Source organism: Camellia sinensis, chromosome 3, assembly GCF_055761805.1.
Source record: "Camellia sinensis isolate YWXY chromosome 3, ASM5576180v1, whole genome shotgun sequence".
Classification (NCBI taxonomy): Eukaryota; Viridiplantae; Streptophyta; class Magnoliopsida; order Ericales; family Theaceae; genus Camellia; species Camellia sinensis.
Genome location: NC_138963.1, coordinates 14,010,001 through 14,026,674, shown reverse-complemented (window position 1 = coordinate 14,026,674; position 16,674 = coordinate 14,010,001). Strand labels below are relative to the sequence as shown.

General features: G+C 35.3%; 1 protein-coding gene and 1 pseudogene across 1 annotated transcript; one reads left to right on the top strand and one right to left on the bottom strand.

Annotated features, from left to right (window-relative positions):
• Nucleotides 1-1,421: 1,421 nt before the first annotated feature.
• LOC114319880 (protein OCTOPUS) lies at nucleotides 1,422-5,316 on the top strand. The gene is made up of 2 exons (XM_028266945.2): nucleotides 1,422-3,442; nucleotides 4,599-5,316. Exon 1 carries the CDS (start codon nucleotides 1,612-1,614, stop codon nucleotides 3,430-3,432), a length of 1,821 nt encoding a protein of 606 aa, XP_028122746.2. The 5' UTR covers nucleotides 1,422-1,611; the 3' UTR covers nucleotides 3,433-3,442; nucleotides 4,599-5,316.
• Nucleotides 5,317-12,699: 7,383 nt separating this feature from the next.
• LOC114319887 (protein NRT1/ PTR FAMILY 8.1-like) overlaps nucleotides 12,700-16,674 on the bottom strand; it is a 9,692-nt pseudogene continuing 5,717 nt past the window's right edge.

Sequence of the window (16,674 nt, the reverse complement as noted above, 5' to 3'; positions counted from 1 at the left end):
AAAAATATTTAGGTGGTGACTCTGTATCTAGCAAAGCAGTTTATTTTTGGCATTTTTGATTCAAAGGATTTGTTGGATTAAGACTCTTTGGTGTTTATCTATTTCACATTGAACTTGTGGAATCAGATTCAGAACTGTGGGAGTCCGATACTGTAGGACTTAGTTGTCTTCCGAAAGGGGACACGAAAAGTCAAGCTGCAAACATGTGGCACAAATGAGGGAGTTGTAATTTCTGTTAACTTTGCATATGGATTGGAAAACTGCCTTGGTGCAGTTGCTCGAAGATCAATGCCTATAATTGACTAGAAGAAGACGAGCAGTAGAGAATCAATCATCAACACTCAATATGAGTTCAATTAGGAGTAGATTACTTTAACATATTATAAGAGTAGTTTATTCTCTCTAGGAGTAGTTTTAATTTAGTGTTTCTTTGATAGTTTTTTGATTCTTGTAATTAGTAAACTTTTTCCTGGTTCTTTTGTATTTTTGTTTTTGTTTTTATTTTTGTTTTTGTTTTTGTTCTTGTTCTTTTTCAAATCTCTGTAACAAGTAACAATTTCAGCAATACAATATTAGTTTTTAATTTGTTCATTTTTATCAATTACCTCCAAAGAAGCCCTTGAATCTGTCAAGGCATAGGACACCAACCACAATTGCTTGATCTATTTGTTGTTTGTAAAATTTTGGTTTCTCTATCAATTTGACCCAAACCAGATTTTTGCTAACACAAAAAAAAAGCAACAAAACTCCATGAACAGAAACAACAAACAAACAAAAGCATAGCAACAACACAGCAACAAACATGGAATAAGGGTTTAGCTTTTATATGGAACAAGAAATGATATTATGTAGGAGGGTCTATATTATAAATATAGATTATTTGTATACGGTCCGAATCGATTTCAACCCGTAACCGCTCCGTGGTCTACGGATTTTTAAATTTCCAATATGGAACCGAACCACGAATTCAAAAAATCAATCCAAATCTACTGGATTAGATTGGACCGGATCGAATTACGAATTATACGAATTTCTTACTCAGTCCTAGGTTCCAATTTTTCAGGAATCATAAATAATGAATTGGTCTCAATTTTACCCCAATTCAAATTAATTCGGGCCACACTTACCCTTAGAAATCGTTCTTAAACTTCATTTTTGAATTTCGTTCATTAAAGTCATTTTTAAACTTTGAAAACTAGATATTTTGATCAAAAAAAATTATTATAAATTATTAAATAATTATTTTTACTTTTTTCTATATCTTTTGATAAAAATTTAAAAATTATTAAAATAATCCATTTTTAAACAAGGCCTAAAACTTGATTGTAGGAATACATAAAGGGTAAATTCGTACTTTCATACATGGGTGCCCGCAGAAAAAGAAAAGCATCTTAACGGAAAAGTGGAGCCCTAGCAAGTGAGAGAGAAAATGTTCTTTTTCCTTTTCCTTTTTTCCTATATATTTTCTCGTTCTTTCGCTTCCATTCTCTCTACTTTCTTTCACTTTCTTTCTCACTCCATTGGAACCCAAATCTCTCTCTCTCTCTCTCTCTCTCTCTCTCAATGCATTAACATGAGCAGAGTGGGAATTGGAGTCCACCACCGCCGGCAATGAATCCCAGCACCGAACAACCACCACCGCCGCCGCCGTTGCAGCCCCACCGCTCCTCCTTCAGCTGCGACCGCCACCCAACCGAGCAATTCACTGGCTTCTGCCCCTCATGCCTCTGCGAGCGCCTCGTAACCCTCGACCCTTCCTCTGCCTCCTCCTCCCGCCGCCCCTCCAACGCCGCGGCCCCTTCCTCCGCCGCCGCCGCCGCAATTAAAGCCATCTTCCGAGTCCCCACCAAACCCTCTTCTTCCTTCTTCCCGGAGCTCCGCCGCACGAAGTCGTTCTCCGCCTCGAAAAACGAGGGCTTTTCTGGAGTATTCGAGCCCCAACGCAAGTCATGTGATGTTAGGGCTCGGAACACTCTATGGTCTCTCTTCAGCATTGAGTCCATTGAAGTTGAACCTAAAACCCTAACTGGTCCAGTGCTTGAGTCCAAAGAGGAGGACCAGAACGACAATGGCGATGATGACGACGACGACGACGACGACGACGATGATAATGATGATGAAATTTTGGTCTCCGAGGAGCCAAATGTAGCGAATTTTGTGGAAGAAAGAGATGATGAAGAGGAAATCAAGACAATGAAGGACCACATAGATCTCGATTCACAGGCGAAGAAGCCCTCTGGCATGGATTTCAAAGGTTTCTGGTCCGCTGCTTCGGTATTCAGCAAGAAATGGCACAATTGGAGGCAAAAGCAGAAACTCAAGAAGCGAAATACCGGCGGAGAATCGGCGGCATTGCCCGTAGAGAAGCCGATTTCGCGGCAGTACCGCGAAACCCAGTCGGAAATCGCCGATTACGGGTTCGGCCGACGATCCTGCGATACCGATCCTCGGTTCTCCCTCGACGCCGATCCCCGGTACTCTTTCGACGAGCCTAGAGCTTCCTGGGATGGGTATTTGATCGGCCGGAGCTTTTCTCGGATTCCACCGATGCTCTCGGTGGTGGAGGATTCTCCGGTGGGTCTCGTTTCGAGGTCTGATAATCAAATTCCAATCGAAGAACCCATGAATTGTATCAATGAGAACGAACCAATCCCTGGTGGGTCTTTACAAACTCGGGAGTATTACTCTGACTCGTCCTCGCGGCGGAGGAAGAGCTTGGACCGGTCTAACTCAATGAAGAAGATGGTGGCGGAGAACGAAGAATTGAAAGCTGTTTCGAATGCTAAAGTGTCTCCAGCGACAATTGATTACATTCACGGGACTAAATTGTTGGTGGGTGAGAGAGATTTGAGGGACTTGAATTCGAATTCCTTGAGAGATGACTGTTCTGAGACCTTTGAATTGGGTTTTAGGGACAATGCTTCTGTGATTGGGAATGGGGAAGGAAAGGGTTTGAAGAAGTCTCGCCGGTGGAGTAAGATTTGGGGATTTATACACCGGCGAAATGGAGGTAGCAAAGATGAGGAGGAAGACAGGTATAATAATAGTAGAGGAAATGGGGTTGAGAGATCGTTTTCGGAGTCTTGGCAAGAGTTTAGGAGGGAAAGTAATGGTGATGTGAGAGGGGGATTAAGCAGAAAGGTGTTTCGAAGTAATAGTAGTGTGAGCTCGAGGACTTCTTATAGCAATGGTGGATCATTTGGAAGTGTGAGAAAGCAGAGTATTGAGACCAATGGGCATGGTAGAAAGAAGAGAGATGATTTTGTTTTGGAGCGTAATCGGAGCGCTAGGTACTCCCCAAACGACATTGAAAATGGCCTCTTGAGGTTCTACTTGACGCCCATGAGGAGCAGCAATCGAAGAGCTGGACCGGTGAAGAACAAACCGAATAACTCATATTCAATTGCGAGGAGCGTATTGCGACTGTACTGAAAATCCAAAGGTCCTATTGTTTTCTTTGGTTTAGCGTTTAATTTGCTGCATTTGCTGTGTAATCACTCATGCCTACGTATTCTTGATGATTGCTTAGATAACAAGTACTCTCCATTGTGCTATTAGCATGCTTCTTTAATTACTCTAAATAACAGGAGAAAAAAAAAAGTTGTATTCCTTTTGTCTCTCTCTCGTCATACTGTCGTTAATGCATTTTTTTTTTTTTTTTTGCCCTTTCTTGTTTTGTAATGAAACATTTATGTTGCCACAGAGTGTCAAATATGCTTGCTTGGACCCCATATTGGTACCTTTTGCTGCTCTGTCACAGTTGCTAAGTGGCGAATGTTTAAAGCATTGTTTCAGGGAATGTTCACCTGAAATGTCTGGGAGTTTGTCTTCTTGTTTGTTACAGTTTGATTGGTTTTGATATGACCTGGTTGTTTGTCGCATTTTATAGTTATCAACTAATCAATTTCTAGTGCTTAGTTTCTTGTGGGTCTAAAGACAAAACAAGAAGTTAGTATATCCTCATTAATGGACACTGTTAATGCTCCATAAGCAGTGCTCATCTCACCTCATTATGGTTTCCCTATGGAAACCGCTTTGTGTCTGTAATGTGAATGCCCTGCCTTCAGCAATTGCTTCATTGCTTCAACACTAGGTCCCGTTTAGTATATGAAATCACTCTTGGAATTATGCTAGCAAGAACTGGACTTTCACTTGAAGACAATGTTCTTCTGCACAGATGAAAGTTTCACATCTGTGCAAATTTATACCTTTTTTTCATTAGGTTTGTTTTTCATTAGGTATGATTTGAAAGTTTCAAATCCATGTGGGTTAGGTAGTGTAAATTAGCTTTGATGTGAGTGCTTCTTGCAAGCAATCATAGTTTGTTCCTTACTGAGTTCATTGTTGTTAGTCATTCAGTCTTCAGAGAATTTGTGGCCTGTTAATATGTCTATGTAACAAATATGCTCTATCTACCTCACTGACAAGGAAAATAATAATGCAATGAATCAAACACATTTTGTTTTTCTTAGAATTCAGTTAGTTGACTTGAAATGTGGAAAATTACTAGCAAACTTAAGACTAGTGTATGATCTCTCTCTCTCTCTCTCTCTCCTTTATACGTCCACCTGATTTGGTTTCTCTCTATCTTTTTGCAGTAAATGCTTGTTGGTTCTTCCAGGGTTCTAGAGTTCACTTACCCGTCTTGGTTACGGAGTTTCAATTTAAGTCTAGTTTGGGTTTGCTGAAAGGGGAGGGTTCTTGGTGCGGCAGGTATCAGTGGTCGTTGATCTGGGGCTATGAAAAAACTGAGTTTGTAGGGTGTTGATCAAGGTAGAAAGCAGCTTCTGCAAGCAAAGCATAGGAACTTTGAAGCATTATGATAGAAGCTGGCGTGTTTGAACAAGCCGTGGATCTGTTAATGCCAGTGTCTCTGCTTCTCTTCCTGCAATCATGCCAACCTCGAGACCCTGTTCTAGTTGGACAGATTAACTGATCATGGTGAAACAGGTGAAATACAATGCCCCAAAGCTTCATATCCATACAGGGGAAGATCCAATGCTGAAAACTTTGGCCTGAAAAACTAATAGAAAAGCCTACTGAATCATAATATTTAGCACCCATGTAACGGAATTATGGGTAATTCAGAAGAGATCAGTTTATCTCCTCATTCAATTCTTATTTATTTATTTTTAATTTTTTGCTTCTACTTTTATTTATTGTGGGTTTTATTCTGTAACTGTAATTGGTCAATGATGAAGAGATTGGAGAATTTGTTTGAGAGTTTGTTTTTGTTTCCTTGTAAATGAGTAACAATTTTCCTTATAATATGCTTCAATCAATGAATGAGATTGAATAACATTGTTCTTTAACAAACTTGAGAAATAAATCATTTATGTCATTTTTGTGCTGTTCTCGAGTTTAAAGGACTAAAAGTAGTGCTTTTAAGCTGCCCCTTCTTCTCCGATGACCGAAAACTCCAAGAGCATGCCGTTGTGTATAAGGCTTTATGAATAAATTTTAGATATGCACAATCATTTGCAAGTTCGAGTGTTTTTACATCAACATAAATTTTTTGACAATTAACGCATAATAACGTTTACGTTTTCAGTTTATATTTACAAAAATTTTATAAATTGGTTTTTGTTTATTTTTAGAAAAACATAAACTACAAACGCGTTTGGTAATTCACAAAATGTTTTAAAAAAATTTAAAATATAAAAAAGAGTGAGAAATGACGAGTGGTGGCAAGTGGCGGCGGAAGACGGTGGTAGAAAGTGGTGACGGTGGGTGGTGGTGACGGGTGGTAGCAAGTGGGTGGCGGCGGCGGCGGCGGTGGCGGGTGGTGGGTGGTGGTGGCAGGTGGGTGGTGGTGGCGGGTAGGTGGCGGGTGGTGGTGGTGAGTGGATGGGTGACGGTGGCAGGTGGTGGGTGGTAGCGAGTGGGTGGTGGTGGGTGGCGGATGGCGGATGGCGGGTGGTGGTAGGTGGTGGCGGGTGGTGATGGTGGGTGGGTGACAGTGGCAGGTAGTGGGTGGTAACGGGTGGGTGGTGGTGGTGATGGTGGCGGGTGGTGGCAAGTGGGTGGCGGATGGCAGGTGGTGGCGGGTAGTGATGGTGGGTGGGTGACGGTGGTGGGTGGTGGTGGTAGTGGCGGGCGGGTGGGTGGGGGATGGCGGGTGGTGATGGGTAGTGGCGGGTAGGTGGCGGATGGTGGTGGTGATGAGTGGGTGGGTGGGTGACGGTGGTGGGTGGTAGGTGGTAACGAGTGGGTGGTGGTGGTGGTGGCGGTGGTGGTTGGTGGGTGACGGGTGGGTGGTGGTGGTGGGTGGTGGGTGGTGGTGGCGGGTGAGTGGCAGGTGGCTGGTGGTGGTGGGTAAGTGGCAGGTGGCTGGTGGTGGTGGGTGGCTAGTGGTAGATGGTGGTGGTGGCAGGTGGCTGGTGGTGGTGGGTGGCTAGTGGTGGCAGGCGATGGATGGTTGTGGTGGCAGGTGGGTGGTGAGTGGTGGTGGCAAGTAGGTGGTGGTGGCGGGTGGTAGATGGTAGTGGCGAGTGGTGGGTGGTGGTGGGTGGATGACAGATGGGTGGTGGGTGGTGGGTGGTGGTGGTGGTGGTGGTGGTGGTGGTGGTGGTTGTGGGGGTGGGTGGTGGTGGCGGAAAACGGTGGTGGAAAATGGTGGCGGGTGGTAGCTAGTATTGGGTGGTAAAAAAAAAAAAAACTGAAAACTCAAAATGGAAACACATTTTTTGTGTTTTCATTTTTTGGCCAAATTTATAAACTGAGACCATTGATTTATAAATCAAAAATTTTATCAAACAAGTTTTTATTTGAATTTTTAAAATTTTTATAAATATAAACAGAAAACTGAAAACGTAAGTGTTACCAAACGATACCTAAGACTCTCATGTTTATTTTTTTAACCACTGTGTTGATATAGCTGCCCAACATTTTTTGAAATAATATCATGAACATTTTAAGTGTAAAATGAGTTTATTATATTATGTTTGAATTATAAATTTATAAATAAAAATATTATAAAAAAAAAATGAAAAAGATTAGGAGAAAATGAAGTGATAAAAGTTAAATATAATTTTCCTATTTTTTTCATTCATTTTCTATAAATCTAAAATCCAAATATAACATAAAAAAAAAAAAAAACTTTGACCAAGTAAGGCACAAAGGTCCTGTTTGGTGCAGCTTAAAAGCTGCTTATTTCAGTTTTCAGCTTAATTTAATTTATTTTGATGTGTTTGGTTTAGCTTATAACTTATAGCTTTTTGGAAGTCAGAAATCAGCTTATTCTTCAAGTGGGGCAGGAGATACTTAATTTATAAGTCAGAAATCAGCTTATGTTCATAGTTATAAGCTATAAGTTGTTTAAACATAAGTTATAAATACTTTTCCACCGCTCCACCAAACCGGGCAAAGTTGTAGTTTAAAGGCAAGTTGGCTTGAAATCCCATCAGCAAAACAGAGAAAATCAAAGCCTTGCAATGATTATTTCTCAAAGAAAATGAGGTTTTCTTTTGTCCTATTGGGAAATCAAAGGAATCAAACTCGTCAGCATAATAATTCAGCAAACTTGAGCATATATTTGGCCTTTTCCTCCCCATAAATGTAAAAGCTATATGATCAAAAAACATACTTGCCTCTTAAGTCAAAAAGTTACAGAGAAAACAGCCCAACATGCTACCTTAATGGGGGGAGATTAAAGGAACAAAGATGGAAAGAAAAAGATAAAAAGAAAAAAGAAAAAAAAGAGGCTCATAACCCAATGGCATGTCATGTGAATTGGTTGGTAAAGAATTTATATACTATAAAAAATTTAGGATGGAATATTAACAAATTTAAAAATGTGATCTTATAAGTTGTTTAATTTTTTTTTTCCTTTATGAATCAAAATATCTTATTAAATTGAGAATTATATAAAATGATAGTCACTTTTATGTTTGAATTTAATTTTTTTGAGATAAAAGTAGATTTCTCAAAATATAAAATTACACATTTGGACAATTTGTACTACATAAATTTTGGATCTTCTCTCATTCTGAAACAAATCCCACGTTATGAATAAAAACCTAACACTTTAATATAACACTCCAATAACATAATACTTCAATGTAACACACTAAAAAATTTCATGGTGTACTTTTGCCAAACGTAACAACACAACACTAAAAAAAAACTATTTGGTGTACTTTTTTCAAATGTAACGCTCTAACGTAACAAAAAAAAATCTTTAGTGTGCTTTTTCTAAACGTAATACTCCAAGTGTAATTCAAAACATAATATTCCAATGTAACAGACCCCAATGTAACACACAAAAATACTAAAAAAAACTCATTAGTGTATTTTTTCTAAACGTAACACTCACAATTTTGAAATTATACATTTGTCCAAAACTTACTAAGGAATATTTGTACTCCTTTTGAAATGGTTTGAAGAATCTCACATTCTTTTGTTTTTCAGTATTACATTGGAATGTTACGTTTAGAAAAAATATACTGAATTTTTTTTTATTACATTGGAGCGTTACATTTGGGAAAAGTACACCAAATAATTTTTTTTTGTGTTACATTAAAGTGTTAATCTAAGAAATTTTTTCGAAGTGTTATATTGAAGTGTTACATTTGGAAAAAGTACGCTAAGGAGTGTTTTTGTGTGTTACATTAGAATGTTACACTGATGAGTTTTTTTAGAATATTATATTAGAGTGTTACATTTAGGAAAAGTACGTTAAAAGTTTTTTTGTGTGATACATTAGAGTGTTACACTAAGAAGTTTTTTTTTTAGTGTAATATTAGAGTTTTACGTTTGGAAAAAATACACTAATGCTGTGTTTGGTTGGGGGATCTGGGGAGAGATTTGGAAAGGGAAAGGAAAAATGTGTGTGAAACTAGGTGAAATATAGGTACGTTTTATTCATATTTCACCTACCTTCATTTCTCTTTCTAAATCCTTCCTCAAATCCCCTAACCAAACATAACATAATTTTTTTTTTTTTTTGTGTATTAAATTAGAGTGTTACAATAAAGAAATTTTTGATGTGTTACATTAAAGAGTTTTTTAATGTGTTATGTTATCCCATATAGGCAACTCAAGAGGGGGGGTGAATTGGGTTATTAAAAATTTCACAATATTAAAAATAACACAATATTCAGAATTTTAATAAATAAAAAAAACAGAATAATAATTATCAATATAAAAGTAGAAGAGATAGAGAGAGAAAATCAAACACTGCGATTTATAGTGGTTCGGCACGCCAGGCCTACGTCCACTCCCCAAGGAACCTCCTTGAGAATTTCTTTACTATCAATTGAATAAATACACCACCAAACTTGTGGATTTGGCACAAGACTTACTCTTATCTATTGATCCTCACTCAACAATAAATGCCTTACCCTTACAAAATCTCTCACAAAAATAAGGAATAAGAATAAGTGGTAATTGAACCCACTTTTACAATAATTCTCTCACAAAGAGTAGATATGAAAGTGTAAGAACAAAAGCTAGACTTAGATCTGAAAGTGAAAGAGCAGAATATTCAGAATTTTGGAGCTCACAGAAATATTTTCTCTTCAAGTTCTTGATTTTTCTCCACATCCAACACTTCTATTTATACACAAAAATATACCCGTTGGACGCTCCTTGCTGACGTCATGGCTTACATAAGCACGCTCCTGACGTCATGGCTTACATAAGCACGCTCTTGATGTCATGGCTTACATAAACACACTCTTGATGTCATCGCTTATATAAGCACACTCCTTGATTTTGAATAGTCAGTAAAAGATAAAAAATAAGACTGATTTTTTCTTTTTGTTATTTCAAACATGGAGCCACCATTTTTGTAGACAATTTAATACAAAGTTCACAACTTTCAAACAAACAAATAATTTTCTCTATCTAGTTTATAATATATATATACACACACACATATATATATATATATATAACTCCATCTTTTTCTTCTTGTTTAATTATAATATGATATAATCAATGTAGTGTAGTGTGATATGATATAATCAATGTAATGTAAAAAATTTAATAGCGCACGTGATGTATTCTGCATATAATGTTATATAAGTTCTGATCAAAATTTTGCATACAAAAAAATCTCTATAAATTATATTTATGATGGATCTGAAAATATTGTATATGTTGTAGAGATTTTAAATTAAATATATTTTACCACTCCATATTAATTTTGTCAAAAAAAACAACCCATAAATATCAAATTTGTCAAAATAATACAACCAATCAATCATTTTTGTCAAAATAATATAATTAATCGATTTGTCAAAAGATGAATAGTAATTAACCCTATTTTTCAAAAAGTGAATAGTAAAGTTTTTGAAAATATTTAAAATAATATTTAACATAGATATTTTAAAAAGATAATATTATTTTATTTAAATAATATTTAACAAATATATATATTTTAAAAAGATAATAATTTGTGTCAAATAATATGTATATTAACTAATATATTTTAGACATCATCAAAATTAAATAATATGATTAACATGTTATATTAGGATATTACACTAAGATTTTATTTTAATGTTACGCTTGAGTGTTACATTAGAGTATTACAGTTTAAAATTATACATTTGGCCAAAATTTACCAAGTAGTTTTTGAACTGCTTTTGAAATATTTGAAAAATCCTACATCCTTTTGAAATGTTTGAATAATCTCATATTTTAAATCATTTTTGTATTCCTTTTAAAAGATTTTCTAAATAAATTTTTTTTTTATATAAAAATTCATCCCAAATTTGATTCTATCTTTCTAGCACAAAAGAAAAAAAAGAAAAAGAACATAATAGAAATAAGGGTATAACCATAAATCTAATTTTTAAATAATATATTAAATTTACCTTTTCAAAATCAATAGGACTAATTGGTCTATAAATTTTTTTTTAAGACTAAACAGATCACCATTCCTCAAAATGGAATTTATACGTAAATTTTTCAAAAATTTATACAATAATAATAAAAAAAAAACTACACAAATGATGTGATAATGTTATTTTTATATTAATCTTTAGAGAAACAAGACTTTCTTTTTAATGGTTATATAAAAAAGATCTTAAACAAAGAATCTCTGACTATATTATGTTTCTTGTTTATATTTAATATTTCATATGTAGATGTATAGTGCAGGTATTTAGTTTTGTTAATGTTTTCTTCATGTTTAGATAGATATAAGAGTGTGGAAGCTCATGTGTTTTGGATACAAAAATATGAAATCAACTTTGATCAAATGGACATTGAAAAATTTGGCACTTCTGACAATATAAAAGGCATGTGAAACTATACTTCATGCATCTTGGGCAACAATTGTTGAACATGTCATGCCTGCTATTTTTTGTTTTATTTATTTATTTTTTTAAATCTAAATCATCACCAAGAGAATCTTATTTCCTTATGTTGTGTTTGGATTTTATGAATTTGAAATAAAATGATTGAGTACTAATTATTCAAAAAGAATAACAATTTAAATATGATAGTTTAGATATAAATTTTAATATTGAATTTGAGAAATAAATTTGAAAGAACATAATAACAGTTATTCGAAATTCTGCATCACTTACTTTATTCTTGCTCTACTCTATCTTCCCCTTTTGTTTCCCAATCTATCAATAAATAGCAGCCCACTCTTCTACATATTTATAAAGTTTAATCTCAAATCCCATCAATAAAACCTCGTTTGAGAACATACTATTTTAATAATTTTTTAATTTTTTACAAAAAGATATACAAAAAAGTAGAGAAAGTGATGTGACAACTTATAATAACTTTTTGACTAAAACAGAAGGTTGCCAAATGTGGTCTTAGTGCTTGCATGAATGACTCTAAATGAACCCAATTTTTTATGGAAAACATATCCATAGATCTTAATAAGTAAACTTATTGTCTAATAGGTCCTGTAAAAATTAATGACATTTTTATTAAACAATATTAAAAAAATCACAAATTATTAATTTTTAACAATTTAAAAAATTTGTTACAAAAAACCGTTACTAATTATAAATTTTAGCGACAATTTAAAAAAATCGTCACAAAAAAAGTCATTAATTTTTAATTTTAGTGACAATTTGAAAAATTCGTCACAGAACACAGAAAAATATCACTAATTATAAGTTTTAGTGACAATTTATAAAAATCATGACAGAAAGTCATTAATTGTCAATTTTTAGCGACATTCAAAAAATTATCATAAAAAATTATTTTTAACGATGATTTAATTAGGACTGACTTTCAATAGGACTCAATAGGAATTAAGTATAACTATTAGAACCTATTGATAGTTTATCTTTTTTATTACTTATATTGCATGCTTTGGGAGTGGAGATCAAGATTTCCATTCTTGGTTCAACTAGTTCTTTAGAGACATTTGAATTCATGACTGAAAAATAACTCTGTGCCCTTGTCAATACCATTTGAAGTGAGTCCCATGTGTTAATTTCATTTATCTTAGGTTCTAATGGGAAGCTACATCAATAATTTACTAGTTGCATTTACTATTTTACATCATGATCTTGAGGGATCAAAGACCATTGAAACAAATTTGAAACAATTCATTTACAGAGAGTCTCAAGATATGAAATAAGTTGCTAAATTCAGTTTTCTCAATGAAGATGCCAAATTTGACTGCAGAAAATTAAAAAGAGACTTTTTTTAGGTCAGCAAATTCTACATTGAAATTAAACACAAAAAACCAACTTCTCAGATTATTGAAAACAATTCATCACAATACCAAAACATAATCTTATGCGTGCTGGGTGACATACTTCCTAGACATGCCATTAGTTGTCAAAGAAATGCACCAGATCAAGGTGTTATATGAGTGGATGGACCAACTGCCTTCTTATAAGTGTACCACCTTGCAACCAAAAGAAAAAATCCCAAATTCACTACACTCAACACAGCCAAAAGCCAAAAGAAGAAGTGAAGATGACCATAATTCAGATTATCTGGTATCCAACCGGGCTTGCCATGCCTAGTGCTCACATCAGTGACAACGTTGACAAGCAGTGTACTCAAATAGTTCCCAAGTGCGACTGTCAATAGCGAGAGAGCTGAGCAGAGGCTTCTCATGGCATCAGGGGCTTGCTCATAGAAAAACTCCAATTGCCCAATGAAAGTGAACACGTCAGCACACCCTATGATGAAATATTGTGGGACTTGCCATAAAACCGACACAGGTATACGCTTAACCTCATTGAAATTGTTTTTCCTAACCATTTGTAGCCTCACAAGTTCTAGATTCCCTGCAGCCAACATAGCAAAGATTGAGATGACAAGGCCAATCACCATTGGTTGAAGCTGTGTGAAGCCATTTTTGTGGCTGGTGAGCCTTTTGGTGAATGGCACAATTACAGGGTCATAGACTGGGACCCAGAAGATGACATTGATGGTGTCGAAGAGGGATAGAGAGGCTGAGGGAATCTCAAATGAGGAAGTCATGTGAAGGTCCATTGTGTTGCCTTGAAGGACAAATATGGTGCCCACTTGACTATAGACTGGTGAATATGATCACAGTTGCCCATATGGGGAGCAACCTAACAATGGACTTGAGTTCTTCAACTTGGGTCGCAGTGCAAAGTTTCCAGGCATCAACTGAGTCTTTGATATGGTCAGATTGAGTGTCCACAGCTGCCTTGTCAAATAAACTGAGTGAAAAAATGGAGCATTGTAAGAAAACCATGGTTCAATCTATAGTTATGCTACGAAAATAGGAAATTTCATAGAAAAGTAACAGAATGTAGCACTGGCAATACTATCTCACTCACGGTGAATGTATTGTTGCCAATCCAGTATCTTTTTGTTGTGTATATTGGAAGTTGTAATCAGGATAAGGAGGACTTGAATCCTAGGCTTTCTAGTGAAGTTGGAAGTGGCTCAATCATTAGGTTATTTAGCCCATCGCCTAGAGCCCACCTAGAAAATGTAAAGAAATTCCTATTGCAAAGACCTCAATTTTTTAAAGGCTAGTCAGAAAAGCTTTGATATTCAGTCTTGGTCTAAAAAAATCTTGAGTCGCTACCAAGTGAGGTGCAATGGTTTTGGTTTTGGTACATTGGAAGCTCTCAAGGTCAAGGTGGACTTTGACCCATAATCTCCTAGTGAGATGCAATGGCATTTGTATAGTTTTCCATTAATTATGACACGGACATAGAAAATTTTTAGAAAAAAGTAAACAGAATACATTGCTGGCAACACTGTCCCATTCAGGATTAACGCAGTATTGCCTACTCTGTATTTTTTGTTCGTATTGTCCTATAAATTATGCTACAAACATTGAAAAAAGTTCACAGAATGCAATGCTACTACTTTCTACTTTGAAAGGTGAAAATTGAATGGGTACAAATAGTTTGCTTTGCATACTCTCTTACCTTAACTGATTTGTGTGATCAAGCTTGCGGCTTCCTTTGACAATAGATTCTTCCTCAACAGTCTCATACAGAAGAGAAGAATTATCCTCGGGCACTTGAACTCTAAACTTCCTCAACGAAGCAATGATTACTTGGCAGAGACGAGCCAGGGGACTCCCCGCAGGCCTCTGGTTCCTATACATCCGCGTGCCTGAGAAGAAACTCACAACAGCAACTGCCATTGCCACAGAAGGAATTCCGAAACCCCAGCCCCAACCAACATTCGTTTGTATCCAAACAAGCACTATCGAGGCCACGAGCACCCCAATGTTGATTGAGAAGTAGAACCAGTTGAAGAAAGAGCTCTTGCTTTCCTTCTCAGCCTCGTCAGAGTCGTCGAACTGGTCTGCCCCAAAGGATGAGACGCAGGGCTTTATGCCTCCTGTCCCAAGGGCTATTAGGTAAAGTCCCATGTAGAAAATTCCAGTTTGGGGACCTGGTGGGTGACAGACAGTGTTTTCATCACAGGATGGTTTGAGTCCGTGGAGAGAAGCTGATAGTGTCAATAATGTCATTCCCTGTAACAAAATCAAGGATTATTAATGCTTCAGTGATATTATTCTTCCACAATTTTGACATGGCCGTAGTGGCATTTTCAAAATAATAGACCACCTTGATGGGTATTTTGGTTTGAAATGATAAGATTCAAATATGCCACATCATTCTATAGAGATTTTCTGTATAATTTTTCTATTCATATAATCGTTACTTTTATGAAATAAAATTAAAATAAATTAAAATGATACGACAATGTCATTTTTTAATTTAAGAATCAAAGTAGTAGATGTTTTAATTTGAAATGAAAAGACCATAGAAAATTACATAATTTTGCATGAAAATTCTTTGTTGGCACATCATATCAGCTAGTTTGGTTTTGGTTTTCAAAAAATAATTTTCTGAAAATTATATTTTTTTATTTTTCGTATTTTAATGTTTTCAATGAAATTTTTTAATATTTTAAGCAAATTTTCTTAATTTTTAGATACACCTAACATAAATACACTTAAAAAGTATAATATTTGTGAAAACAATCTTTAAAAAAATACCCTAAATACCAAAAAATACAAACAAAAAAAAACGAAAATTTAGTATATTTTTTTTGTATTTTTTGTGTATTTATTAATTTTTAAAAATATTTTTTCACAAATATTTTACTATTTAGATACATCTAAGTAAGATGCATCTAAAAAAGTAAAAAAATTGCTTAAAATTTATAAAATATTAACTAAAAAACAAAAAAACACGAAAAACAAAATCTCAATTTTTAAAAAACTAAATTTAGAAAACAGAAACCAAACATACTAATTACTTATTTATTTATTTATGGACAAATTACATATACCTCCCTTGAGGTTTGGCTAAATTACAAATATCTCTAAGGTTTCAAAAATTACATCCCGCCCCCTAAAGTTTGTATTTTCATAACAATTTGTCCCATGAGGTTTAAATTTTATAACAAATTACCCCCTAATTTGTTATGCAAATATAACATTCAGGGGAAAATTTGTAATTTCTCAAATCTCAGGAGTATTTGTAATTTAGCCAAACCTCGAGAGAGTATATGTAATTTGCCCTTTATTTTTTATGGAGAATACATAATGTAACGGTCATTAACGGTCCCATCCCAAACGGGAAGGCATAACTGGATACATAAGGCACTACTAACTTCTTACTTTCCTAGACATTTTTGGTCTCGTTACAAGTTATTGTGGTTTGAGTGCTCTTGGATTCAAAAGAAACCATTTGTTTGCTACTAAGTAAGCATTTTACTGTTTAGGTTGTGCTTGTCCTGTTTGTTCTGTTTTTGCTTTGTTGTTTGTTGTGTTGTTGGTTGGAATCTCTCCAACAGGGGGCAGAGCTTAGCTGTTTTCTTCTTCGTGCTGCTGCTCTTGCTCCCTCCCTGCCCTTTGTTGATGCATTCTTGTAAGCTCTGTTTTATCTAAATTCATCAATATAGTGTTATTTGCTGATAAAAAAAAAGTAAGCATTTTGGGTGATTTTGGAAGATCCACTAAGTAAACATTTTGGATTAGGTTGGTAGATTCACTTTTTCCAGGTTTCCTAACTAGGCATTTTCGATCATGTTAGCAGTCCCACTTTTTTTTCCAGATTACTTTAGGCCAGCAGGCTAAGTGAGCTTTTTGAGTCATGTTGATAAACTCACTTTCTTCAAGTTACTTGGGCCAGTAGGTGGGGTGTCATAATTAAACCTTAATAATGTGACAATCACATTTTCAAAATACTAAGCAACATAAGTAAGTTTTTTTATTTGAAATGGAAAGGCACAAGAATA